Source organism: Drosophila simulans, chromosome 3L, assembly GCF_016746395.2.
Source record: "Drosophila simulans strain w501 chromosome 3L, Prin_Dsim_3.1, whole genome shotgun sequence".
In the NCBI taxonomy this organism is placed as follows: Eukaryota; Metazoa; Arthropoda; class Insecta; order Diptera; family Drosophilidae; genus Drosophila; species Drosophila simulans.
Window position 1 is genome coordinate 632,453 of NC_052522.2, and position 16,662 is coordinate 649,114.

A 16,662-nucleotide genomic window follows, 5' to 3' on the forward strand; every position below is an offset into this window, starting at 1 on the left:
TGTCGGTTCGGATTTAGTGTTCCTAAATCACAGGGAGATCTCTTTAGCGTTTCTGTTGGGGATCTGGGCAAATGGTGGGATGAGGTGGTTGGATCCGCGTGACTGGGGTGCTCTTCCGGCAGTTGGACCCCTCAATGGCTTCCAAAAATACGGGAAATGGATGGAATCTTGGGAGAAATTTGCTATTTTCGACCGATGATTGAGTTGTAATGATTGGGCCATAGTTATAGTTTTTGTTCTGCAGCATCCCATCCCCCACATGGATGAATGGAATGCATATGTGCCACAACAGCATCTTTGCGTGTCAGTCAGCCGCCCTGCACTTGGGAAAAAGTTGTAGGACGATACCCAAGTAAATATAAAATGTTTAAATGCTAAATGTTCAATTGTGGTTGTAGGTGCTTAGATTAAAATTTTTCTTGTCAAGTTGTCTCACCACATAGCTCACACTTTTAGATACAGTTGTGTTCTTAAATGTATAACCTATCGTTATATTATTGTGTTGCTCCCTAACAACATTTCTGTAAGTTCGTTAGAGTGTTCTATTCAAGTTTTCCCATCTGCACAAGCATCAACCTATCGTCCGAAATGGGGGACGCCTACGTCGCATTCCTTCGCCGACTGAGGGGCACTCGGCAAACAGACGGCGCTGGGCATTCCCAGACAATGCTCCCCGAAAGCGAAGAGATACAAAGGCTTTCGGAGTGATGGCCAAGCGCCCCCAAAGAACTTTAAATAAAATTTGAGGGAGGGGGAGCGCGAGGTGTACATATTGCGCGGACATTTGTTTGCCCCCTGTAGGATTCTCCTTTGTTATTCCATATACAGATAAACTTGTCTAAAAGGAACCAACACCTCAGACTGCATTTAAAACGTTTATTTTTCTGATTTTGAGGATCGTTTGGTTTAAGTTTAAACGACTTAATTCGTAACTTGGCTACAATTTTATTTCCAAACCCATTAAGAAAGAGATTTTCACTACTTTTAGCCGACGAAGAGTGTTTTTTGTGTTGTTGCTAAGTTTCTAATTTGGTGGGCAAGTGAGTCTGAATTTAAATTTAGGAGTGATGTGGTATGAATGTATATATTCCTTCGCTGTGTGGTGTGGTTCAATATTAGCACCTTAGTCCACAATGTAGTTAGAATAAAGTATATATTTTCCATAGGCAAACAAAAATCAGTTGTTAGGTTTCCTTCAAATTGAGTTTAATACGCCAGACATCGATCCTATTTCCTTGACCTCGGCTGTCTACGTGCGTATGCGCACTCTGCTTCGTCCATTACTCAAAGAAAGCGTCGCGAAAGAATTGCCAGCGAGACGTTGATGTTGATGTCGGTCAGAGACGGCCAGACAATGTTTAATTTGTGTGCGAATTTCTGCGCACCAGGGCTGCAGCCTCAAGATGTGAGTCATGTAATGGGAGGAATGCTCCAACTACTTTCCCTTCCGGAGGCGCCTGTAGGTAGGCAATGCTTGGCCAACCCATAAAGCCCTAGGATATCCGCCGGAAGTAGTGCAGCCCTGGCAAGAAGAGGAAATGGCAGCCCTGGCTGGCGTAGCGCCACCATTACCATTGCGACATTATCCGCGGTGCGTTGTCGTCTGGCCAGTCTGCGATCTATTTTCGGCCATGTTTTCATCTGCAGGAAGCTCAGTACAGAGCGAAAAAAATATATAGTAAAAGTGTTAATAATACTTTGTTAATAACAAATATAAATTACACCGATACGCTTAAGTTTGGTTTTTAACGTTATTTCCACAAAAAAATGAATCATGTTGGTTCAATGATGTGTCGTTAATATTTAATATTTTCTCCTTGAATCCGCCACTGAGCCAGTTTTTCCCTCAGTGTAATCGTTGCGGATTCGTCGGTCAGTTCAACTGGCGGTGGAGACAAACGCAGACGCTAAGAAGTTTCGATTTTTATTTTTGTCTAAAACATCTTTATGTGCTTTTAAATATGCTGCGAAGTGACATTAGATTTTCCCGTGGCCGAGGCTGCGGGCGGGAGCTGAGGGGATTGGCCAGAAGGGGGACTCAGACAGATCCGCTACAGAAATAAAATTTGTCACAGACAGTTAGATCAGCAGCGGCACCGATGTGTGTGCGTCGCTCGTCTATTCCTATGGATACATCAGCATCTGAGCATCTGAATCCGAATACCGCCAAAAGGCGGTCTAAACTTAGACCGTCCCCATCGCGGCCCCCTCTGAATTTTCCCCAGCTCCACCCCTCTAGTTGACCAGTGCTGTTGATGTTTTGATTGATAGTCCTCCAAGTCCATTTCCACCTCTTTCCATCCAAGGTGTCTTCGATCCGCTCCTGGCAACAGTGGCAGCTAGCAAAAGGCAAGCAGCCTTCCAGTTTAACAGGCTAAATGATACCTTTTTGTTTCCAAAATCACATTTTTCCAAAGTCCGCAATATCGGCTAGTGTAACCCAATACAAAACACACACAATAAAATTTGCAGTTTATATTTTGGTCACAAATAGGTATCATTTAGCCTATAGTGCAGAGGTTTAACTGGTCTGAACAGATAGATATTTAGAATTGTATTACATGATCGCTGGATTATCCATGCCCAAAGCAGAGAAAACCCCAACTTTCCCGCTTCATATCGCATTGCATGTTTTGTGTGACTTTTCAATTATAAATCGAACTTTCTTTCGATGCATTTCGAGTAGTGGGAACTCCCCGCAATCGAATTCCCACCAAGATAAAGACAGACATTGGCCAGACGCAGAGAAAACAAGTCCAGATCGAAATACTCGAGTGTAGGGAGGAATTCGGATTAATAAGGCAACTGCATTGTAGGCGGCGATTTCAAAAAGTGAATCGACAACAAACAAATTGGGCACATAATGCCGTCCGATCTGGACCCGAGTCGGCGGACTCTGGCCAACCCGCTGGGCAGAGCTCTGCGTGCGACATCCCAGTGGAGGTTCTTCGGTTTGGTGGTGCAAGTTGCTCGCCCGCCTTGCGAAATTCGTAGAAGTCATTGAGTCGAGCCATTTGAAATAGGATCGGATGGGCTCGGGCTCGGACGTTCCACTGAACGGCAATGGGCACCTCCTCATGCAGAGATTGGTCACCAGCATTCAATGTTTCACTTCTGCTCGAATCGATTTTCCGAGAACGGAGGAGCGGCTGAGGGGCAGCAGACCACCGTGGACACTTGTGATTTGGCCAGCGTGTAATCATTTTCGCTGACAATCACTTCCTGTGCCACAGATTTCAGAATGAATACAAATGTGAAGTGATTAGGCCGAGTTACGAGTGCACTTGGAAAAATTGCAGCGCATTCATAAGAGGGGAATAGAGATTTCAATTTAAAAGCGATAAAGGTGCTCTGGAAATGCTTATATTCCATTATAGAGAAGAGTTAAAAAACTTAATCAGTCTGGTTTCATCTTACTTCGCTTTTTAACTTAATAAATTTTACTCATAAGAAGTTTACAAGCAAAAACCTCAATGAATGTCGCAAAGTGCCCTGTTTTTTTCAGTGCACGAATGGGACATTCCATGTGTGTGGTGTGTGGGTGTGCCAATATCAAAGGATCGATTGCCGCGTCGTCAAGTGTGGGAAGTGATGTGTTGATTACAAACAAGTGCGGATACCCGACGACACATTTCAGCCCCGACCAAAGCCAAACCCATCCCCCATCCCAGGCGATCTTCTGGGTTTTTCGGCTGCGGCATCTCAAAGATGCTTCCTGGAATCGCCCTGAGGAGACCTTTTCGGGATTACTGTATATATGCAATCAATTTTTATCGATACTGTTTTCTTGTGTGTGCGAGGGAGAAGCAGCGTGAGATATTTTCCTGTTTCTCACAAGAGGCTAGGAATTCGGGTCAGTTGCAGTGTCGACGGCTGTAAATGCCATTCATGATCGTCATAATATTTCCTTATCCTTTGGAACTAATTTTCTCGCCAACCTCGAGCTGGAGAGCCTGGGAAACACAGACTGGGAAATGAGAAAAAATATCGAGGGAAAGTGGTTTTCAATCAAAGAGTATACTTAGGTCATCGAGGTCTGATAAATTTGGTTTACGTTAATGGCGTTGACTTTTCCGGGAAAAAGGACTCTGGGAAATTCTCTGCTGAAGTCAAGAATGGGTGCTAATTTGATGTAATAATGAACTATTGTAAATATAGTCCATAATTTTGTTTAACAAACGAATTAATCGAATCTTTTGGAATTATGAATACTCAATGATATGGCGCATTTGATTATCCTTTTGCTCCCTACTTAATCGGATGAACCCACATTTAATTGGGTCGCTGGCAATCTGAAGTGTGAGGGCTCCATTTGCGCTCGCTCCACTCGCTTCTACTCCACGGATCTTATCCGCGTAATGGTTTTTGGTCCATTGATGGATCTCTAATCTGATCTGCTTAGCGAGTGCCGTTCGATCGGAAGATATTCCCCGTTTCCATTTGTATTCGTTTGTAATTCGCTCGATGTGTGGCATGGTGCGGTGCTCGTAGTCGCCTTCGTATCTCTCGGATACGAATAGTGCCAAGCTTATTTGTCTATCTATTGGATTGTTTGTCTGTCTGCCTGCTTGTCTATTTGACTAGCAGTCCGTCGGACTTTGTGTCCGGCGGCCCTCCCCGTCGCCCCTTTGGGACCCCCTGGCTGCCCCATCCCCCGATTTTTGGGTTGTTTTGTTATGGTTGGCCCATTACTGCACATGCACAGTGTTTGCCTTGATGTTTTTAGGGTGTTTCTGTTGGTGTTGCCGTTGTTATTATTGCTGCCGCTGCTGGTGCTGCTGCTGCTGCTGCTGCTTCAGATGTTACAAAATCATTCATCGCACACACATATTGAAATTGTAAAAGCCAACAGCCATCAACGTATGTAGATAGAAACATATAAAAATTCTTTGCATTCCAATGAATCATGCCGCTGATGTTGCCGCTTTATAACTAGCGACAGAAAAGCCCCGTACTTGGATGGCTGGATGTAAACTTTAATTAGGTAACATTGAAGTATGTGTAGGTATGCACACGCTTTCCAGTCTTCGAGTCTTCGAGTCCGCTTCGTGGGCAACTTGTTGCTGCTGCTATTATAAATGTACGCTGTATGCCACGGGCGGCACGGCGACAAGCGAAACTATCTTAGAGATACCCGTGCATATCTATAAATTATGCTCACCACTTGGGGAAGTTTTGGGGAAATTAAAAGAAACCAGTCTAAGATCGCGAAGTTTGAAAAAGGCAAAATGATCCAAAATTTGTAGATTACAGCTAATTCTTAAATTTGTTCAGCTTGATCAGTGAAATAATTTGTGTTTTTGATCGCAGAAATGTATTGCCATACAAGTAAATACAGTTTCAACCATTTATTTCTCTTGGTGCATTCCAAGTCTTCTGCTGGTTCTTCGTCCACATCCATTTCCAAGATACGAAGGTGTGCGACTGAGTGGAGTGCATATGTGTGCGTGCTGCTGTTGTAATTGTAAATAATGATGATAACGCGATTACATGCCTGGTTAAGGAATTTATTGTAATTCGCCAGCCATTTGAGTAAGAAATTAAGGCAAACAGATTATAAATCGTGGGCATTTGAAATGCCGCTCGCCGTCTCTTTATCACTCTGCTCTTCTTTTCTTGGGCGTTGCGTTATCACAGTTTTCTTATCTGCAAGGCAACATGGAAATGGAATGAATTGAAAGGCGCTGACGAAAGATAAACAAATACAAGGCACCCTCGATATCGATGGCGATTGATCGGCCTTAAGCTGCTGCTTCTGCCTCTGCTTCTTCTTCTTCTTGGAACCCTGCATTGGGCGCCACCTCTGCTCTTCTCTGGTTTCCATGCTAAGTTTGTTTTATGTACATATCAAGTTATGTAGCTGCTTTTCATAAGACCCTCCGGGTTTCTTAAAACTATGACAGTTTAAGGTTACTGAAAGGTATTTATTTGTATGTGGAAGATTGGTTATGCAATTCATGAAAATGGATCCATGATTTGTTATATAATGACATGCTTAGGAGACCATATCTATATAAAAACATACATATGTATGTGGGTATTTGACCGTATTGTAAGTTTTTGTGCCCTTATTCATTGGCACAGGGTTTTTTCCCTTCCTTTTTCCCATTTCGCCTTCTTTCTTTTGGGGTGTCGCATGCCAAGCGCCAAGCATCCCGTGGAGAAAACGAAAAAAGGCACAGTGGAACTCCAAAACTCGGCCCCCACATGCAGTCGCTGCCACCGCCTCTGCGGCAGTCGACGTCTGCACGGGCGTCACTGCAGGGAGAACAACAACAACAACAGCAAAAATAACAACAAAAACAACAACGAACGTTGAAAATTGTGAATGAAATGAGAGGTCTAACCTCTTTCGCCTGGAATGTGGTCGACGTGCCACGACAACTGGTTTCTCTCTCGCTCTTTGTCGCTTTGCTTGTCCATTATCGCTTTGGCTGGAAGGGTGGCGTTAGTTGGCCCCCCATCCGACCCGCCCCGCTCCTCTCTATACCAAATTGTTGCTGCTGTTGGTTTTTGCTCTGCGGCGATTAGTATGTGCACTGGTATTGGTGTGTGCCCGAAAGAGAGCACCTACACATGCGCACTGGGGTGTGTGGGGGCAGTGTGTGTGAGAGTGAGTAGGTGATAAATTGGAGCCCGCGCATGTGTGTAAGTGCGAGAGAGTTAGCGATCAATTGGCATTATTTACTGGTATTGGTATGTGCGCTTGTGAGAGCGACGTCGTTAAGGTTTTTGTTAGTTTTTGACATTCTTGCTATTGTTGTTGTTTTTAGTGTTCGTTTTTGCTCTCTTCAGTTTTCGGGAGAGAGCGGGCGAATAGCAAAATGGGGTGGTGGAGCGGTGGGACAGCAAAAACATAATGGCGGCGATTTTATTATAAACTTTTAAAAACTGCGTTGTAACAAATTGTTTAAGTTTTATTGCTTTTGCCTTGCTTTTGTTTTTCAATTTTCAATTCTGTGTCAATTAAGCAATTAAATATTAAGTATCAGTTGACAAATTCCATTTCCGTTGATTAGTTGGTCTAATCCACTTATTATACTATTTATATATGACGGCTTAAGATTTTCAAATTTGGAAATACAAATTTGTTCTTAACTCTTTCGAAGTGCAATTTATTTTATTTACAAAGTTCTCATATATATAATAATATTAATTTTTAATAATATTTATTATAAAATATGGTAGTATAGTGCCAAAAATTTGATCACCATTAATTTTTGGGAACAGCACTGGTATCCTTGACATGTCACTCCGTTATGACAATGCACCGTTGATGCTTTCCCTATTCATGTGCACAATTCACACGCACCGAACCCTTTTCATTGACCAAATCCCAACGCAAGGCCAGAAAATGTGCAGAAAAATATTCAAATAAATAAACAAGAAGCATTAATGAACGCCGAAAAATGTGCATGGCATGCAAATTTATTTGCCGCATTAATAAACGCAACGCGAAAAACGAGAACGGACAATCGGCGTCGAAATCCGGAGCCACGTAAACAGGATATGGGAGATATGGGAACTACGGGCATCGAAATGCGAAATGCGAGTAATTATGTATGTTTGTGAGTATTATAATTAACATTTCTGGGAAAACTCGAATGCGTTGAGCAGGACAAAAGGCGAAATCCCAAAAAGATAAAAAGCCAGACAATCGAACGGACAGACAGACCTCCTGGACCCCATGGACAGACTGAACCGAGAGGTATGTAAGTGAGGATAGGGATTTTGCGCCTTGGCTCACACACGCATAACCAGCCAGGCGATCTGTTCGCATCCTTTGGTGTTGTTGTTCTACTGGTTTTGCCAGATTATGTGCGGATTTTTGCACAGGCCAAAGGCAGCCAAACAAAATAATCATAATAAACGACGTAGATCCACTGCGGAAAAATATCCTGCTGGAATCGTGAGTGAATGCAACCATAAGTATTAAGCTAAGAATTATTATTTTGTTTTTAAACAACTTTAGATGTGGAACTATGATTTAGTACTTGCCGTAAAAAACATGGTTTACTTCGAACCCATAGGTATAAAACACAACGAACCCTGGCATTACAAGGCCAATCCATATCTTCCTTGGTTTTGCATGGAACTGCAATCGCCGTTAGCTAAATTTTGTCTAGGAGCCCCGACTTCGCTCAGTGTACGCAGTCATGGGGATGTACTCACAGATACATGTGAGAACTCCAAGTAGTTGGCCGCAGACACCGGCAAACAAAAAAAAAAACGAAATCAGCACACAAAGCTGAAATTCAAAAGAAAAACAAGAACGAACCGCATCTCGATCCTTGGCTTGCAGCATATTCCGCCACTCCCCCTGTGGAAACCCCCCTCGCCACATCACCTTTCTCAGGTGGGAAGATTTTCTCTCTTTCTACCCGTAAGGCAGCATTCCTGCCTGGCCAGGCCAAAAACTCGAGGGGACAGGACAATCAACTCGCAAGCAACGCGCAAAAAAAAGCAACGAAAAGGGTTCAGAAACAAAAACAACAGTAATAACAACAACACCATAAAACACAGCAAAACACAACGAGAGCGTCCCAACAACAACTAAGCAACAACAAGAACCACACACCAGCAACACACAATGCAACAAGAATCCAACAACCACACAAGCAAACTTAAGTTGAAAATCCCATTCTGGATTCGGGACAACTCGTGGCTAACTCAAAGCGCTTGCGCCTATTTAATTTGGCTGCCGCCAACATTTTCGAAGCTCCCACAGATTCCAGATTCCTCCACCAATCTGCCCCTCGAACAACCGCCCCTGGAAGTCCACTCCGCTCCCCCCTCCCTCGTTGTCTTGGCATCTTGTTAACGATCATGGCAACAGGATTCTGCTATTTTGTCGCTGCTGCCCTGCGCCACACAGTAAATGGTAAAAAGGAAAAAAAGAACCAAAAGGCCAAGAAAAGCAAAAAACCTAAACGAAAAAAAATGCTGATCGTCGAAGGATCGAATAGGGAATACCGTGCGATAACCATTCAATCATATAATTTGTTCTTAAATCTCCGATCTTTAGGTTCTTAGGACAACTTCTTGTGTTGAAATAAAAAAAAAGGAAATAGAGAGTAAATCTCTTCTTCCGGTGACTTTAGGAAAGATATCCTTACAAATCTGGGTTTATCAACCTTTGATGGACTAATCTAAGTGATCCTTTATTTTGAAAAAGTTTAACTTGCAACTGATTCTGTGCCTCTCACCAAAATAGAATGGGTATGGAGGAAGATGAAGAGTTTGCACATTCCGGAGGCAGGCGCACAGCCACTATCACCACCACCACCACCACAACCTCATCCGCAACCACATCCATGTTCCGATCAGCGGCATCCCAAAAAGAAATGCGCTCAGCACACGCACCAGCAAACACACGCATACACTCTGCGAAATCTGCAGCGAATGCAGAAAGGAAACGATTGGCGAGCAAACAGAATAACTAAATGCAGTTCGCGGGATATGGAGCTGGAGATGGAGATGGAGATGCAGATCCCTGCCCCTTGTCTGCCATGGAACTGTTGTTTACCTCGGCACCACCCAAGTGCTACAATGTTGTGCTCTTGGAATTCGGCTTTCTCCTGTCGCCGGCTTTATTAGCCAAGTCTGCACTCGCACAGAGACATGGAGCACTCGAGCACTCACACCACGACGCGCCCGGCCCACTCACTACTCAGCACTTACCAAACACCACCCACCTCCCCCGGCGCACCGAAATTCCACAAGAATCTTAAGTGTATACAATATGAATGTCTGGATCTGGGCATTCTACAAACTGCAACGCCAACAGAGGCAGCGACGTCCACCGAAGACCAAAAAGAAAAAGAAGCGGAGGCCAAGACGAAGACGCCTCAGTGACTTATGGATACGAGAGCCTGCGCTTCCAGAGGTGCCCACATCGGAGTACCGAAAAAAAGCTAGTTCTGAGGATTCATCAAAGGCCTATTAGATATGAGGATTCCTAAAAGTTGAGTATTGGACTTATAAGGACACAACCATAATTAAGATTAAGACCGAGAGCCTTCTTCAGAAACTTAAAAAAAAAAGATGGCGACCTAAAATTGAAATACTCATGTCAGGCCAATAGAAAAGTTACCTTGACATGATACATGATATGATATGATAATGCCAAACTATATGTATTCACCAAATACAATATTCAAACAAAAGTGTTCGATCTATTTAAAGAAACATACTAGCAAGATCATCTCCATTTTTAGCAGTTGAAAAATGTATTTTATTGGTAAACATTTGTTTGAAGATACATATAAGTCCGTTTGTGTACGTAATTCCGATTGCAATGTGTGAAAAATGCATTTTTGGTTTAGGTGAATCTATTTTTAATAGATTTTCTCAAAAAACCGGAAAGTGTGCTTAGCAAGATTGCAAGGGCAGGATTTCTCAGTTTCTAACTGGGTATTCTAAAATCCTTAATCCTTGGAAGAAGCTTTAAAGGACACCAGCTAGATTTGATAGCCAGGCTATCAGCACCGCCGGACAAAGCCACGAAGCCTGGACGCTCGAGACGTAAACACCGTCAGTGGGCGAGGGAGTAGGGGGCGGGGGCGGGGCAGGGAGTCAGAGATCGGCATCGTATCTTGAAATGAAATGCAAAGAAAAGAAAATAACAAAAAACAAAGTTTCTCACGTTCCTCTTCCTAAATTCTTGGAATTGCAATACATTAAAAAGAGGTATCGGCTTCGTCTGCATACACATGCATTCTGGGTGCGTGTGCTGTGTGTGTGGAGGTGTGTCCGTGCCCTGGTGTGCTGTATGTGTGAGCGGACGATCGACGGACGGCGGACAAACGGACAAGCGGACAACGGACAGCAGTTTTGAGCCGTGCTACAAGCGAACGCCGCCACCGCCACCACCCGTTCAACATATTCCTTTTTCCCATCGATTTTGAGACCTATAAGTGAATGTGTCGATTGAGTGCACTGCTAGAAAGAAAGAAGTGTGACTTAAATGTAAATGCTAAAATTATATTAATAATACTCACATTTTGAGTGTTATCAGTAGAGTAGTAGAGCTCATTATTTATTTTTATACGCTTTAAATAATTCCGGATCTCAAATATAGGGCTGTTTGGTCTTACACTTACAGCTTGCCTTTTGTTTCTCTCAGTGTAATGATGCATAATGCTGCTGTTGAGATTTCTCGTGTTGCTGTTGTTGGTCGATGATGTTGCCGTAGTTGCTTTGCCTGTTGCTGCTACTTTGGCAATATGTTTTTGTACTTCCCCACCGTTCCTGACTTGGTTTTGGACTGCGTTTGGGCGGCCTCCCAGTAGACGGAGGTGGATGGTGATGGAGCTCGGATGGGCGCGGCGATGGGGGGACTACTGGGACGGGGTCTGGAGACCCAGGCCCATAATGAAAGTCGTCTCCATCGTCGTCTGCATCACCGTCCGTCGACATCGTCGGCGGTTTGATCAAATGAATGAATATTATCATCGATGCCTCTTGAATGTTGAACGAGCTGACTTGATGACCGTGCACCGGAGCGAGGCTCGTAAAGAATTCTTTTTTGTTGTTCTCGCAGTCTTCTCCTCAGTTGTTGTATTGTTGCACCCAGGAGAGGTGTGTGTGTGCGGAGTGGTGTAAGTTGTTTGATCTAATTGGTTCATCGAACCAAGTCCAAGTCTCCCTGAGCCTCGTTCTCATCAGCCATCTCCGGATCGTGGATTATGATGTTGAAGCACCTCTTCGCCTTGCCAATTTCGTGGACAATCATCATAGGCCAGGCTATAAGAAACGCAGAGTAACCCCACAACCAAGCAGAGTTGGAGTGGGTGAACACTTTAATAAATGGGAAGAACTTGTATGAAGAATTTTCGAATAATTATTTATGTAGGGAAAACTTATGAAATAATAATCCATCGCCTTGGAATTGAACGTCCTTTTCAACCTTAATCGATAACCATTTGAAAAATGCATTTCACAGTGCATTTCCCAAAAAGCATGCCACATTTTCTCCGAGTGAAGGGCCAGCGACATGAACAAATACAGCAGTTGGTTATTTAACAAGAGACCAAGTCAAAATTCCAGGAATTTAGGATTGGGCTCTTCTTTGCTTTTCAAGCGAGAGATGGAAGGGGAAGGGGAAGGGGATGGGAAGGGCACGCGGGGGGGTCATAATTAAGTGGCCCTAAATGCCGCTAAAGGAATTCTCGCAGGCGACATTATTATCAGTGCTTCGGTACCCTCTTTTACGAAGCCAACTGATAGGCCAGAAATTTATATTCTTCTCCGCCAGCAAACGGATCGGCATCGTTTCATTATTGACTTGGCATTGATCGCTTTTCAAAGAATGGAATGTGCATGTTGGACAAACGAGGGACAATGGCTGTGGATTCCATTCGATTCGATTCAACTCGATTCGATTCGACTCGATTCGAAGCAAGTGCATGTGCATCTGCATCTGCATCTCGAGATTGAAGAATACTCGGTGCTACAAAGTGGCAAACAGGTTGGGGCACAATTGCACAATCTTCTAGAGCTTCTGTGCGACTGGTTGGTGGTTCGTCATCATCATCGGCAACGGCACAGAAATTCCAATCATATGAGTTCATATTGGAGTACTGACTGCCAGTACGAGAACTCACAGTTGTACTTGTTCTCGGCATGTTCGGTGTTCAGCATTCAGTGCTCACTTTTTAGGTTCTCAGGCCGCCAGTCAAGTCAAACCAGTTGCCCCATGACTCACAAGTCGAAAGATGAGGGAGAGGAGGGGAAGTTGCCACTAATTGCATATGCATTTTGCATAATCTCGTAGTAATTACAATAGTTCGATCTTGCGCTTGCCATTCACAAGCCGTTTCCACCCGTCTCCTTTCGTTGAAGTTGCAGTTGCACTCGTTCATTCATAAAACTTGTCGCAGTCGCCGCCGCCGCCGCTGCCGCTGCTGCTGCCTCAGCCGACGCAGACGCCGGCTGATCAGACCTGGTCTGGCTTATATAGCATAGTACTCATATTATATGCACCCGACCACTTTGGCGCTGCACGATGCACCACCGACACTCCGCCGTGCATTTCATCACCCCGATCTGTGCTTTTATTTGGAATACTCTATATAAAACGGGGCATAACCCTTAAACTGAATTGAGTAATTCTAAGATTTAAATCCTTCACATACTTCAGATCGGAGTTTTCTTTAACCTGGAACACACACATGAACTCCCTCAACTTAATATTATAAAATGGCACGTCAGCCCTTAAATTAACTGTAACACAATCAGCCTACTGAACATAACAAAATCCATACTGATATCCAAAATCGACTACCCTGTAACCCAATGAAACTACACAATACTAAACCACCAAAACTGAAACCATGCTACTCATATATCCTGACAGCAGAATCAATCGCAGTCCTCGCCGCAATAAAAATAGTAACTAATAGAAGAGGAAAATTTGCAATTGGCTATGTCTCCTTGGCAGCGATTGAAGCTCCTAAAGCAACAATTACAAAAAGAAAACAGAACCTTAATAAACAAATGCAACAACGCATGGTACGAAAACATCAACACAAACAACACCCACACAGCAAACCTTACTAAAAGAATACAAGAAGAACTCAGTAGAATCGACCAAATCAATTACACAGGACTCCGACTAGGTGACCTCACTCACTCACCTCACCACTCAGACGTGACCTTCTTCTTGACCCCAACATCATGCGTATCTGACCCCTATACCAATCTGTAACAATCGTAAGCAAGGAACAATTGTTAAATAATCGTTCATCATAATCATTGCAACCGTAATAAAAGTCCTTAAAACACTAATCTGGACAATTTGATATAATTCGTAGCTCGTACTTACATTTATGTTAGCAAACTTTACCATCATCTCTAATAAATGAATATATAAATAATTTATTGGTTCGTAAGATCGATGGATCAATATTGGGGATGAGCCTTAAGGTAATCTTTGTTATTAGAAATGATATGATACGTCCCTGAACCGCCATTATCCTGGTTTTTAGCACTGCATCAGCTCGTGCTCATGCGGAAACTAGTGAGCTCAGCCATCCCTGATCATAAATCCATCAGCACCTGCAACACACATAGATCACCCAGGGTATTCCAGTGTGCGGTGCAGCGGCGAGCTGCGAGCCCTAACCGTTCCATTCTTGTTTTTTGACACCAATGCACTTCGCTCTTATCGCACATAATTCATATCTGGTTTCTCGCACTGTAGCTGTGCGTGTGTTAATGTTAATCTCCCCTGTTGTTTTTCGGTTTCGGTTTCGGGTTTTCCGCTTTTCGGGCCGTGGCCCACTGATAAACGCAGTCGGGAAATGGGTGGGCATTAAAAATTAAATGCCCGATGCAGTTCAGCTCATTGTTGGCGCCTAATACTTATTGTACATATATTTCAATTTATTAATTTCGTATGCATAAATCTTGCGCTTTATTTATTCAATTTGAGTCTTTGTTGTCTGCTGATCGCTGGCGGTGGCCCTGGACCCACAGTCTCCGCTCGAAAACACAATGCATCTGGCTATTGATGATGATGATGGACACCAGGGGGCTCGAGGGGGTTAAGGCGGCCGGGCGGACAAGGGGGCGGGACACTATCGTTTGAGCGGCGCACATTCGATCTTTGACTTGTAAATTCTTGGAATGCAGTTAGTGGGGCATTTTAATGGAGGCTGTCGCCCGTCCAATCTCTCGGATTCGGATGCAAACGAGGTGTACGAGAAGTGGTGCGGCCAAAAGCTGAATGCAGAATGCCAATTATTGGGGTCAAATTTGATTAAATGTCTAATCGGTGTAACTATGCGGTTAACTTGCGACACATGCAACTCGAGCAGACCGCTTTTCGACTAATTAAGCCACTTGGAATGCTTCTGGGAGGCACTTGTATTACTTTTTGGTTGCCTAAAAACTATGATAAGAATAATAGCCCTATAACTATAGAAATTATGTTACATTGAGCAGCTCGAATTGACAGCCGTGGGGAGTTTTAATTGAAACTGGGGCTCGATTAATATTTATGAGGGCTCTAACCCTCAATTGATCTTTATGATAAACATTAATGTATGTGACTTATAAGATTTGTAAATTGACAACTCAGATAGTTGCGTTCAGAGGAGTGTTAGTCAACATAGTTGGTGTAATATAAAAAGGGTTTTTATTTCTTTTTAAATGGATTATCTGGCCCTCAATTAACTAAACCAAACAATACTAATAAAGTGATTCTAGTTGCTATAAGGTAAATAAGATCCAATACATCTTTGAAAGCATTTGGTTTTACGTTGCGTTCAAATAAACACTACCCACTTTTCCCAACTTCTTGGAACACTTGTTTTTCAACACTGACCGTATGGATGTCTCCTTGCTGTTGATAATATCGCTTGGGGCTTCGAGGGTCCCAAGTTCAATGCCGATCGAGTATCGAACGAAGTCGGGAAAGTATTGTTACAGGGCAGAGTTACAAATAAAATCGTCGCCATTCTGGACTGGCGCCATTTTGTTGGCGTCTATCATATCACCATGTATGTATATATTTGGTGTATATACATATACAATGCAGACGCATATTTACACATCCGATGTGTGGGAAATTCGAGCAGTCTATAATGCAAATGCAATGGGGTATAAAATGGCAGAAAGTTTTGGGAATTAAACTCAACACGTCCACACAAATTTCTACACCTGACGGCCATTTTGTTTTCGGTCTCTTTCATTGTTGTACTTTTTTTGTTGTTAATACTTTTATATAAATTTTTGTTGCTTGAATTTCGCTCTCGACGAGATTATTGCTAATTTCGGGTGCCTCTCTTGTGTGATATTTGCGTTTGTTTGCGTGAGAGGATTGCTCTTTCTTTTATTTTTTTTTTTTTGAGGGGGGAGGGTGTGGGGGTTTGGGGTGGGTGACCACGTGATGCGCTCTCGGCTAAGAATTCTGGGTGGGGGAGTGCTGGGGAACGTCCTGGAGGTTCATCTGCTCCTTAAATTGGCTCAGCTGCTGACTGGGGATAGTTCGTGGGTTCCAATTAGGGGATTACGTGTAGGGTCCGTTATTAATTGGCACATTTAGGGCGTAGAAATTCGCAAATATTATTCCCCTTGCGAGAGTCTTGGGCCTTCGATGTGTGCGTGAGAAATGCTCCGAAAAAATAAGTAAAATACCAAGGCACAACAAAGTATCGTTGTGTGGTGCTTTTTATTTCATTTGGACTGGTATTGGATGTTGTCCACGCCCCTATGAGTTGTCGTATTACTGCTGACGACCCTTACGTCAGCAGTAGCACGTGGACTGTTATTAAGGCGTTTAATTAACTCGAAATATTTAGGATCAAATTCGTAATTGGGGGGACAGGGGGTGGAGTGATATCGGTCGGAGTGGCGGATATCAGAGTTTAATACGTAAATAAAAGGGTCTACTTAGGGTTTTTAGCTCATCATTATTTTCATCAAATGGCCGTGAAGGGTGGTTGCCATATGATTTGATCTGAAATTCATTTTCTAGAAGAAAATATTGCCCCCATGGCTCACACACGCACACACACAGCTGAGAGCCCTCTCGCACACCCACAATCACACGTCGTAGTACTCGTATCTGCATCTGTATCTGTATCTGTATCTCTGTGTCGGTGAGTCGCCAACGTCGCTGTCGTTCGCTTGTGATATGAGCTTGATGTTACATATTTC

At 43.4% G+C, this 16,662-nt stretch overlaps 1 protein-coding gene across 1 annotated transcript; it reads right to left on the reverse strand.

Moving 5' to 3' along the window:
• Positions 1 to 10,344: 10,344 nt before the first annotated feature.
• LOC27206266 lies at positions 10,345 to 16,320 on the reverse strand. Its single transcript, XM_039293935.2, is given in 4 exon segments — positions 10,345 to 10,938; positions 11,001 to 11,410; positions 11,412 to 11,588; positions 11,590 to 16,320. Coding segments are annotated over 3 exon segments (504 nt in total). The 5' UTR covers positions 11,628 to 16,320; the 3' UTR covers positions 10,345 to 10,938; positions 11,001 to 11,121.
• Positions 16,321 to 16,662: the final 342 nt, after the last annotated feature.